We start from the raw sequence: 12,306 nt of genomic DNA on the forward strand, positions 1-12,306 counted from the left end.
ACTATAGACTAGACTATAGACTAGACTATAGACTAGACTATAGACTAGATTATAGACTAGACTATAGAGTAGGCTATAGACTAGATTATAGACTAGACTATAGACTAGACTATAGACTAGACTATAGACTAGACGATAGACTAGACTATACTAGACTATAGACTAGACTAGACTAGACTATAGACTAGACTATAGACTAGACTAGACTAGACTATAGACTAGACTATAGACTAGACTATAGACTAGACTATAATAGTCGCCTAAAAGTAGACATTGGTTTAGTTTAAATATTACATTGGTCATTATCGCCCTCTATATTTCAAAATTATATGATTCACGATATGTCTCAACTAAACATAATAGTTCGACTACAAACTAATAGATGGCGCTGTTATCAAAAACGAGAATATGGAAATTTTAATTTATTTAAATATTTTGGATGGGAAATAAAATCCATTTAAATTAAAAAACTTTAAAAATTTCATGTTATTAAAAATGTTATCTTTATTTATTTATTTGTTTTAATTATTTTTATTGGTTTAATATTCCTGATGCATACACAAGACTCAAACTAGATGTACACACTTTTCCTTTTTTTTATAAAATTATAGACAAAAAACTGTTTAATATTAAAATTTTATATTATATAATAAAAATTTAATATCATTAAACAATATGAAATCTTATAAGACTATTGTTATATTTATTAATTGTTTATAATACAGTTTGATTTTATTTAGTAGTAAAAAATGTATTATTTGTTTTTTATAACCTTTTTTGGAGGATAATTTAAATTAAAGCATAAGTTTTTTTTAATAAATTTTTATGTTTATTTTTATACAATTTTCATCGTATTTGGAAGATTTTGTTTTCTTTTTTCAATATAGAAATAATACGGCAACAAAGATGATTAAAAAATAATTTAAAGCCAAGATTTTTTGTTTGAAAGCAAGTAGATTTAAGTAAAACAGTGTTGAAAGTTTTTGATTATTCTAATAAAGTTTTTATAACATAAAATTTCATAATTAAACTGATCGTTTAAAACGAAAAGTTATAAAAGATATTCGAGTCTAATTCCTTTAGGGGAGTACATCCCTATATAAACCTATATATGTAACACTAATAACTAATAATATTAAAACTGTAGGAGGATTACAAACTTTGGATGTATAGACGGACAGACGGAAGGATTGAAGGACATATCTAAATCGACTGATTCTGAGCTGATTGGTATACTTTAAGGTGTGTGTTCCAAAATTTCTATACGTCCCAAACATCAACAACAAACCCATAATACTGTTCACCCATTAGTGGTGTAGGGTATAAAAACCAAAAAAGAACGAAAATAAAGAGAAATAAATCTACAATTTCTAAATGGTTTAACCGATTTCTATAAAATTACACATGTCTGAAGAAGAACTGTTGCTAAGTTGAAGTTTAGAATATGGATCTTATTAACCCACCCAGGGCAAGTTCAGGGGCCCCTAAATTAAAGCACCTCAAAAATATGAAAAATGTTTTTGAGACACTTTTTCTGTTTTACTTTTTAAAAATGTTCATAAAAAATGTCATATTTTTCAAAAAAGACTTCTAAGAATTTTATGCTTATTAAACATTTTATGTATTTTTAAACTAGATTCAATTTCCTATCCATTGATATATAATATGTTTACCTTATCTCTTTCAAGTGTGAAATTAATTAGCGAATTGCTAACATCTTACAGTTTTAACTTAGTCAAAACTCAACATTTGGCAGCATTTTTGCCACATCTTTTAAGAAAGTCTACTATGATTTTTATGTTTGTTAAAAGTTTTATATATTTTTGAAAACTAGTCTCAATATGCTATCCTTTGATATATAATTTAACCACAAGAGGAATTTATGAGGTTATTTTTAACCTCTCATAGTTTCAACTAAAAAATGTTAAGGTTTTTGCCATATTTTACAAAAAAGTCTTCTATAAATTTTATACTTGTTAAACGTTTTATATATTTTTGAAAACTAGATACAATTTCCTATCCATTAATATATAGTTAGTCTATGTTATCTTTACCACAGGTGAAATTAATTAGGGAATTGTTCACATCTCTTAGTTTGAACTTAGAACTCAATATAAAGCATTTTTTTATATATTTTTCAAAAAGTCTTCTATGAATTTTATAATTATTAAATGTTTTATATATTTTTGAAAACTAGACATAATTTCTTATCTACTGATATATAACATGTTTAACTAATCTCTTTCACGTGTGAAATTTTAACATTTTATAGTTTGAACAAAGTCAAAAACTCAACACTTTTAGTCATATTTTTCAAAAAAGTCTTCTACTAATGATATAATTATTAAACATTTTATATATTTTTGAAAACTTGACATAATTTCCTATCCATTGATATATAACATGTTTAACTAATCTCTTTCACGTGTGAAATTTTAACATTTTATAGTTTGAACAAAGTCAAAAACTCAACACTTTTAGTCATATTTTTCAAAAAAGTCTTCTATGAATTTTATAATTATTAAACGTTTTATATATTTTTGAAAACTAGATGCAATTGCCTATCTATTGATATATAACATGTTTAACTTATCTCTTTCACGTGCGAAATTAATTACGGAATTTTTAACATCTTATAGTTTGAACAAAGTCAAAAACTTAACACTTTTTATCAAATTTTTCAAAAAAGTCTTCTATGATTTTTATAATTATTAAACGTTTTATATATTTTTGAAAACTAGACATAATCTCCTATCCATTGATATATAACATGCTTACTTTTCTCTTTCACGTATGAAATTAATTCGGGAATTGTTAACATCTTATAGTTTGAACAAAGTCAAAAACTCAATACTTTTTAACATATTTTTCAAAAAAGTCTTTTACGAATTATGTAATTATTAAACATTTTATATATTTTTGAAAACTAGACATAATTTCCTATCCATTGATATATAACTTGACTACAGTATCTTCTCCACAGGTGAAATTTACTGAGTATAAGTTAAACATCTCATAGTTTATAAATTTGAAAATTTCAACACTATTTTACTTAATTTCTTAAATTTCAGAAAAACTTTCTTAAAACTATAATAAAGCTTAAACACAAATAGGTTTAAAAACCTTAAAAACAAATAAAATCTGAAAAATTTAAAAATTTTGTTAAAAATTATTATTTTATATTTTTATATATATTTTTTTTTCAGTGTTTTCTGTTTATAATTTTTGTTCTAATGATTACTTAAACTTATTAATAATAAACTACATAAGTATTATTTATGTTAGATAATTTTCTCTATAAACTAATTAATTACATATATAAACATAAAAAGTAAATAATAATAATAAAGTATATAATGTACATAAAAAATACATAATACATAAGTTGTTATATTTAAAACTAAAACATAAGTTTAAGCTAATGCTAAATTTTTAATTTTTTTGAATATCTGGGTAATTATGTAAATATGTATGTATGCAAATATGTAATATATAAAAAAATAATAATTATTAAAATTAAACATTAATTAACTTCTATTATTTTGAGCTTTTGTTTAATAACTATGCACACAATGTTTAATTTGTTTAAATGATTGTTCTAGTTTCTAAGTCAATTTAACACGTATTGACTAAAAAAAAAACTAGTTTAAAAAATTTTAATGAAAAAATGATTTTTATTTAATTTTCCGTTTAGATATTAGACACCTTTTCTTTTGTAATTTATCATTAATAATAAGCTTTTGTGTTAGAGACGACGACTTTGGTCTAATTTGTAAGATGACAGTAAATCGTAAATGATTGTAGTGATCAAATAATTAAACGATGTACATGACTTGGATTAATTGACTGTTGACGTGTTACCATATTGCCATTTTCACCTATGGAAATGGTACTGGTATTATTGTTGGTGTTGTTATTGTTATTATTGCTGCTAATATTGTTGTTATTGTTATTATTATTAGATGAGCTGCTAACATGCAACAGGGATGTGGTAGCCTTAACACGTCGATGTAGACCACGTTTACCCTAAAAATGAGAAAAAAACAAAAAAAATTATTTATGAAATAAAAAAATGAGGTTTTGTACAAAAAGCTCTCAAAAAATAAAACTTTCATAAACAGTTTTGATATCATCTTAAATAAAAACTTTATAACAAAAATTATATTACGATGTTTTATGAAAAAAGCTAGTAAAAGCTTTTATGAAAAGCATTAAAAAAAGTTTTTTATGAAAAAGCCTAATAAAAACTTTTTAGGAAAAAAAAAACTAGGAAAAGCTCTCTATAAAAAGGCTAATAAAAGTTGTTTTATTAAAAATGCGCATACGTAGATGCTTTTTATGAGCAAAAAAATTAAAAGCTTTTTATGAAAATAGCTAATAAAAGTTTTTTAAGTAAAAACATAATAAATATTTTAAGGAAAAAAAATGTAAAACTAAATAACGCTGTTTCATGAAAAACATCTTATAAAAGCTCTTTATTTAAGGAATAATAAATTTATAGAAGCTTTTTATGAAAAACGCTTAGGGAAAAATGTAATAAAAGCTTTTTATGAAAAAACTAATAAAAGCTTTTTAAGGTAAAAGCCAATAAAAGATTTTTGCGAAAAATTTTATGAAAAGCTTTTTATAAAAATAGGTAACAAATGTTTTCTTATTTAAAAACTTTTAGAAAAAAAGCTTAAACTAATAACCGCTGTTTTATGAAAATAAACATACAAAAGCTCTTAATGGAAATTTTTTTTTGTGAAAAACAACTTATAAAAGCTCTTTATTTAAGAAATAATAAACTTATAGAAGCTTTTTATGCAAAACGCTAATAGAAAAATGTTATAAAAGCTTTTTATGAAAAAATAATAAAAGTTTTTTTAAGTAAAAAGCCAATAAATACTCTTTGCGAAAAATCTAATGAAAGCTTTAATGAAAAGCTTTTAAAAACTTTTTTATGAAAATAGCTAACAAATGTTTTTTTTTATGTAAAAAACATAATAAAAACTTTTAGAAAAAAGCTTGAACTAACAAACGTTGTTTTGCGAAAATAAACTTACAAAAGCTCTTAATGAAAGAAAATAAATTTATAGAAGCTTTTTATTAAAGAAAATAAAATTATAGAAGATTTTTATGAAAAACGCTTATAATATTATGATAAATGGTATTACGTATGTAAAAGCTTTATAAAAAAGCTAACGGAAAATTTAAAAAGGTAAATGAAAGCTTTAACGAAATCTTTGAACAAAAAAAAAAAAAAAAAAAAAAAATAAAAATTTTTTGAGCTTTTTTTTATTAACTTAAAGCTTTTTTCAAACAAGCTTTTTTAGCTAAAGAATATAATAAAAACATTTGTGGAAAAACACATCAACATTTTTGTAAAAAGCTAATAAAAGTTGCTTATAAAAAAGCTTTTCCCTTAAAAGTTTTCTTTGATAATCATAAACCATTTATCAAACTACAAAATTTTTTAACAAATTTATTTCATAACAAATAACAAGCATTTTTTCAAGAACTTTATTAAAATGAAAATGTCTTAAACTCCTTATCCTTTGGATATCCCTCCAGGAAGAAACGTTTGAAAATTTGGCTTAAACGCTTTTTATACTTTCTTTTCCGAAATGAAAATCCTCTTACCTGTCTTGTTTTATTCGAAGATTTTGATTCTTCTATTAAATTATTTGGCACTTGAAATAGTGATTCGCCACGCGTTATCAATACATTCGTTAGACGACAACATTGTGCTGCCATCTTGACTTGATCCTCTATGCTGTTCTTATCAATGGGATGTACGAAACGAGGCGGAAAGAATGATGGTGCAATGATCGTGGCAACATTGTGTAAATTCATTTTATTTAAATCTTTTTGTTCGATCACATTGTTGAGGAAATGCAAAAGCGTTCGTAGCGTATTGCGATTTTCGTGTGGCAACATTTGGCAAATGATGGCCAAAGCTTTGGCTTGATCTGTGGGCGGGAGAGCATGACACTGATAGAATAATTGTATAAGTTCGTTGGTGAGCAGGGGTTGGGGTAGTTCGCGTAGCCAACGTTTGAGCAGGGCGCTCAATTCATGAACACTGGCTGAGCTTAAGAGTTGTTGGAATTTTTTTGGTTTTTGATAGAAACTCGATTCAAGTTCTTGATAAAGTAATTCAGTCTAAAATTATTACAAAAAGAAGATTTTCAGATAAAACCTATTAGAGTTTAGGATGAGATTTTACCTTTTGTTTATGTCCAGCGACACGTAAAATACCTTCCTCACGGGCACCTCTTTTGGTTAGTTCTTCTAGTAAACCTTCCAAAAATAAAGGTACCAATGTGGAATCGGTACCCGTTATCTGTTGATCACGTCTGATTAAAGCATTCAAAGAGACACCAAATAAATTACCCTCTTCTTTGCGACGACGCTTAACGGGTTTCCGTTTATCTAGCTGAACGTGATTACGATCGAATATGGAAGCTAGTTCCAACCAGAACAACGGTTGTAAACGCTTCAATTCTGTCTCGTTAATTGTATCAATATCGGAGTAAAATTCCAAGGATAAATCACTGCTATCGACAGTATCCTAAAAGAAAAAAGAATAAAATTTTATAAAATATTATAGGAAAGCTTAAGAATAACTCACCACTCCATCTTGACTAGAGGTCTCACGGCACATACTCTCAAAACTAATACCATCTCGTGAGGAGGGTGAATTTTGCACACTTTGTGGTGGTGTATCCAAATGTATTTTACTGATTAATATCTTTTGTGGCGATGTTTCGGGCGACGAAGAATTCGATAGTCTTTGATGATTGGACAAACACTCATCACTAGAATCCCCCGAAGAGGTGTTATTATCACTTTGAGAATCTTGGGTCATTGATTCACCACGGGCACGTCTATGAAATAAATTCAATTAAGATTGACATTTTTAAACATGAAAGTTATTTATAACTTACCCCACTGAACAGGAAGGATCTGAGCCGGATCTATTTCTATTCCTTGGTATATGTATGGTACCAATGCGTGAAAAACCCAATAGTTCTATACCATCGGCTGAGTATAGTGGTATATCACAGCGTACATGAGAACCACGAAAAATATCTGTAGAACCTTTGAGAGGAGCACTTGGTGTACGTCTTAATTTTTGCTTAAGATTTTTACTCGAAAATAGAGGTGAATGGCCATTGCCGTTATCCGTTGTATTGCCATGATCAAATATGCTAACAAAACTGGGTCTGTGGAAAGAGAAGTAGAACATGTGAACAAAATTTTTAATAATTCGTTAATCGTTAATAAATTTGAAAGAAGAGTTTTCAAAAATCTCATATAAACCAACAATATTATTATTCATATAGAGTGATCGGGGGATTCTTGACTGGATCAACCATATACTAAGAAAAATAAATGGATAAGCTGCGATTTGTACGATATACCTATTAGGGCTTGTTTACAACTGGGCGGGATTTTATAGCCATTACTCTGGATAATCACTATTTATAGTCCTTCTCAACCGATATAGAACTTAGACCAGTCTGCTATTATTCTAACTAATGCTTCTATAATCTGGTGGACTGCTATGGACATACATATGTACATATTACTTGGGGGTAAGAGCATTACGTTGATGAAGGCTTTAGAAATACTGATGGACATTCCTTGGATCTAAACGAATCTGCAATCACAGCCGATCTTATAAGGAATTGACCAAAGCCGGTAATGGGTTACGTCGTCAAAGAATACTGGAAATACTGCAAGGCTATGCTTAAGCGTCGAACCTGTCCATCCGCATACCAGATTTATAAAAGTCGGCAACTATGAGTCATTGATACCAGATAAGAGGTTAAGCGGAACATATAGCCAACCCCTGCTGGAATTTATTGCCACACAGATGGCTCTAAAGTGATAGACTTAACATCCCTGCGGATCAATTTTGAAACTGAAATACAATATCGGCAACCAAAATATACTAACGTCTTCTTCGTTCCGATGACAATTGGACCTCCGCTCAAACAACCCGATTCTTAATCGGCAAAAGATTGGCGATTCAGCAACAGCTTATCAGAAGGATGCTTTTTTCTCTAGGCAATTGTAGGGCGATATCAGATGATAAGGTTAAATTTAAGACCGTATAGGACTTAGTCCGAATACTCTTTCAAAAGGTAAGATTTGCATCAAATGAGAACCAGGGGAACTTGGGGATAATTGACAGTGCACTTATAAAGGGAAGGGTATTCGATAAATTTAACCTTAAACCGTTGGACTTGTAGAGAGCCGAATTAAAAATGTGGGCGAGAGAATCGCATGCGTCCGGTAAGTAGGAGCACTAAAATCCTATGGGTAGAACCAAGCTGTAAAGATTTACCACAAAGAATAAGTCTAAAGTAAGTATGATGGCACGTATTCTTAGCGAACAGGTTTACGGACACAACTTAAGACAATTGGTCCAACGGATTCAGACGAATACTTTTTCTGTTATTGGTGGGTTTTCAGCGAAATAAGATGCAAATATCTTAGGAGTGACGTTATTCCTGATATTAGATCTCTCAGGAAACTGATAGGGAAATTATAAGGAATTACGTCCAGGAAAGAGAGGAGCGCACAACATTACCGATAGCGGCCTAGGTGTATGTTTTCGGATATGATATGATATCATCAGGTTTTCAAAGTTAAGGTTAAGATGCGGAGAGGACAGTGAAACGATGTAATACTTTCTCTGTCATTTATGGGCTTTCATCGAAATAGGATGCAAATATCTTAGGAGCGATGTTATTCCTGATATTAGATCTCTCAGGAATACTGATGGGAAAATTATAAGGAATTATGTCCAGGAAAGAGAGGAGCGCACAACATATCCGATAGCGGTCTAGGTGTACGTTTTCGGGTATGATATGATCTCATCAGGGTTTCAAAGTTAAGGTTAAGATATCTCGAAGATTGAAGCAGTTATAAAAATGTTAAATAAAGTTGGACTTTCAGATGACATAACAAGTTGTATAAATAAAGATGTCTTCACGCTATTACAACGTTTCAAACATAGCTAAATACAAGATATCTCGAAATCCTAATGTAATGAGAAATTCGGATTCAGCGCGGCTCAATTCTTTAGAAAAAAGTGTTTCGGCAAATTCGGATTTAGCGCAGTAAACTTTTTACAAACAAAAACTTATTTATTACTTACATGGAGGTATTGCCCCACACCTCATCACCCGGTATGGAATCCAAAGAATCAGGGGTTGCACTACGTGATCTGGTGCCAGTGCTTGATTCCTAAAGTTAAAAAAGTAAATGATTAACAAATTAATATTATGGCATAAACAATTAAAATCATTTCTTTAAACTCACATCAAAATCTCGAAAAACATCTCTAATATCGGGTTTACGTTTTTGGCGATTTTTAGTGCGTCCCCTAACGGTTTGATTCAAAGTACGCACTCTCTGTTTAATGGCATCAGCATGAGGCTTAGACAACGAGGCCAAAATCGGTTCCAATTCAGAAGTTCGCAATTCCAAGCCCTTAAAAAAATTGAAATTAAAATATTGTTTAGATGTTAGGAAAAAACTCCTCTCCCACCATTATAATAATAATTAAATATTTAATTGTTTTTATATTTCTTAAGTTATTGGGCAATTTTATTAACAGTTTAAACATTTTCTTTTAAATTTTTATTTTTTTTTTCAAAAAACTGCCCGTTTTATGTCATTAAACTTTCATGGCTAATCAAATGCCAATTTACAACTGTCACCAAATATCTGTCAATAACGGTACACGACTCTATTAAAATTGTTATTGTTGTTGTTGTTTTCTTTCTTTCTTGTCAATATTGTTTTAGTTTTCCTTCTCATTATGATCATCATTATTATTATTATTGTGCAATGAAATCGATTTGAACTTGTATTGTGTAGAGAGAGATCGTTTAACATGAATTGTCTAATTCGTCAAATTTCAAGTCTAGTTGTTGTTGTTTTTTTGTAAATTGACGGATCAATAGCTAAATGTTTTTATAATGTTTAAACAAGAGTTTTGTTCAAATGATAAAATCAACAACTATAACAAAATACTTTGAAGTAATTGGAGTTGTTAGGAGAGTCAAGTTCCTTTAAAATTAAATTTAAAAACTGTTTGTAGATTCCAACAAAATGTCAACAAATGACAGCCTTTTGGTTATTTGTATAAAAACTGGGACTTAATTCAAACAAAAAAGTACTTTTTAACATCACATTGCATAAAAGATTTTTATGAAAAGTTACTTTTTAAATTCAAACTTACTCCTAGTATGTTAAAAAGATATTTCTAGAAAAGTACTTTTTTAAAAAAGTACTTTTTCAAAAAGTACTTTTCAAAAAAGTACTTTTTTTCAAAAGGCACTAGTTAAAATGTATTCATTGAGAGGCACTTTTGAAAAAAAGTACTTTTTTTCAACTTAATCATAACATATACTGATCTTTCGTTTAACATGATTTCTTTGAGAGAAACTTTATGAAAAAAGTACTTTTATACAAACATAAGGCAAATTTATTTTGTAAAATTATACAAAAAATGAGTAATCTTTTTAGTATAGACAAAAATAAACCACCCAAAGACTTGTATTTAAAATGCCAACTTAATAATGAAACCATTTATAAAACACTTATAAACATTACGCATAAAAAGTACTAAAATACTTTGAAGTAATTGGAGTTGTTAGGAGAGTCAAGTTCCTTTAAAATTCAATTTAAAAACTGTTTGTAGATTCCAACAAAATGTCAACAAATGGCAGCCTTTTGGTTTATTTGTATAAAAACTGGGACTTAATTCAAACGAAAAAGTACTTTTTAACATAACATTGCATAAAAGAATTTTGTGAAAAGTTACTTTTTCAATTTAAACGTACTCCTAGTATGTTAAAAAGATATTTCTAGAAAAGTACTTTTTTCAAAAAGTACTTTTTCAAAAGGTACTTTTCAAAAAAGTACTTTTTTTCAAAAGGCACTAGTTAAAATGTATTCATTCAGAAGCACTTTTCTAAAAAGTACTTTTTTCAACTTAATCATAACATACTGATCTTTCGTTTAACATGATTTTTTTGAGAGAAACTTTATGAAAAAAGTACTTTTATGCAAACTTAAGGCAAATTTATTTTGTAAAATTATACAAAAAATGAGTAATCTTTTTAGTATGGACAAAAATAAACCACTCAAAGACTTGTATTTAAAGTGACAACTTAATAATGAAATCAAGCCATTTATAAAACACTTATAAACATTACGCATAAAAAGTACTATTTATATAACAGGGGCTTGTTCAAACTTTTTACTAAATATGAACTATTTTTTATGCAATTTCTTTATAAAAATCAATAATACTTGATATTACCTTTAAAATAGCAAACTTACCTGCTCAAATGGTTTTGTTAATTGTGGAAAACCGGCAGCAATTAACCATTCAGCTTCCAATTCACCCTCTGTAAATACAACAAAAAAACAAGGAAGAAATATTTTAAAAATCAAAACAGTTTTAAGTTAAAACAACAGTTTTGTTAAAAAACTCCTTTAAAAGTATAGAAATATGTAACAAAAATGTCCCCGCCTTTAAAAAACAAAACTCTTACCTTCATATTGTATTTCCGGCTCGTTGTGAGGTGAATGTGTATGCAGTAGATATTCATTTAAAAATTCACTATAATCCTGATCCGATGCATTGTCCAATGAGGTATTACTACTCATTTTATTACTACTTTTACTGATATTTGGAAAATATGGCATGATGATGTTTGATTTATTTATTTAGTTTTTAATTTATATTTTTTCTTTCTTCTTTTTACAAAAGCGTTGCAGCGTAAAGCAAGTCAAAAACAAATACACTTGTTGTTTTAATTCAAAGATCTTGTGTAGAACAATTGAATTGAAGACTTATTTAACAAGACTGTTTGGTCTTGCTGATAATGTCTGTTATTAATAAAGCATTTTTTTCTTTCTAGTTCTTAGATGATAATAATAAAATTAAACGCTGTCAGCGTTTTTGTTGGCATAATGTGAAGAAAACCGCAAAAATTACAAGCACAGGAAGATCCAAGTGGTTAGTTTAGTGCGAACTAAAATGAGACAAAGTTGTAAAAATAAATTCATTAATAAATATTATGTAGATTTGTCTTCTTTATGTAATAAATTAAGAAAAAATAGTTTCGAATGAGAGGTTAAATTTCTAGTGTAAACAGGGGTGAAAAAATGTGTAACTTCTGAAAGCTGTTAAAACTTGTATAAAGGAATATTTTTAGATAGATAGATAGATAGATAGATAGATAGATAGATAGATAGATAGATAGATAGATAGATAGATAGATAGATAGATAGATA

The 12,306-nt window shown here is 28.1% G+C and overlaps 1 protein-coding gene across 1 annotated transcript; it reads right to left on the reverse strand.

The window, feature by feature from the left end:
• Nucleotides 1-3,186: 3,186 nt before the first annotated feature.
• Nucleotides 3,187-12,044, reverse strand: LOC119609139 (rho GTPase-activating protein conundrum). The gene is made up of 9 exons (XM_037963850.1): nt 11,562-12,044; nt 11,347-11,414; nt 9,316-9,486; nt 9,152-9,240; nt 6,930-7,208; nt 6,614-6,869; nt 6,209-6,553; nt 5,623-6,144; nt 3,187-4,026 (listed from the first exon to the last, which is right to left on the reverse strand). Exons 1-9 carry the CDS (start codon nt 11,713-11,715, stop codon nt 3,808-3,810), a joined length of 2,103 nt encoding a protein of 700 aa, XP_037819778.1. The 5' UTR covers nt 11,716-12,044; the 3' UTR covers nt 3,187-3,807.
• Between the last annotated feature and the right edge of the window lie 262 nt (nt 12,045-12,306).

The sequence above is a fragment of the Lucilia sericata genome, unplaced genomic scaffold (assembly GCF_015586225.1).
Source record: "Lucilia sericata isolate MDLA Ls3-8-SP2 unplaced genomic scaffold, ASM1558622v1 Contig000937F_arrow, whole genome shotgun sequence".
NCBI lineage: Eukaryota > Metazoa > Arthropoda > Insecta > Diptera > Calliphoridae > Lucilia > Lucilia sericata.

Bases quoted from the DNA above. Each gene is read 5' to 3' on its own strand.
- LOC119609139 (XM_037963850.1), bottom strand. From the start codon at position 11,715: ATGCCATATTTTCCAAATATCAGTAAAAGTAGTAATAAAATGAGTAGT. The intron at 7,209-9,151 runs GTAAGTAATAAA...CTCTTTCCACAG, and splicing joins GTGTGGGGCAATACCTCCAT to ACCCAGTTTTGTTAGCATAT. The intron at 6,554-6,613 runs GTGAGTTATTCT...TTTTTCTTTTAG, and splicing joins CCTCTAGTCAAGATGGAGTG to GATACTGTCGATAGCAGTGA.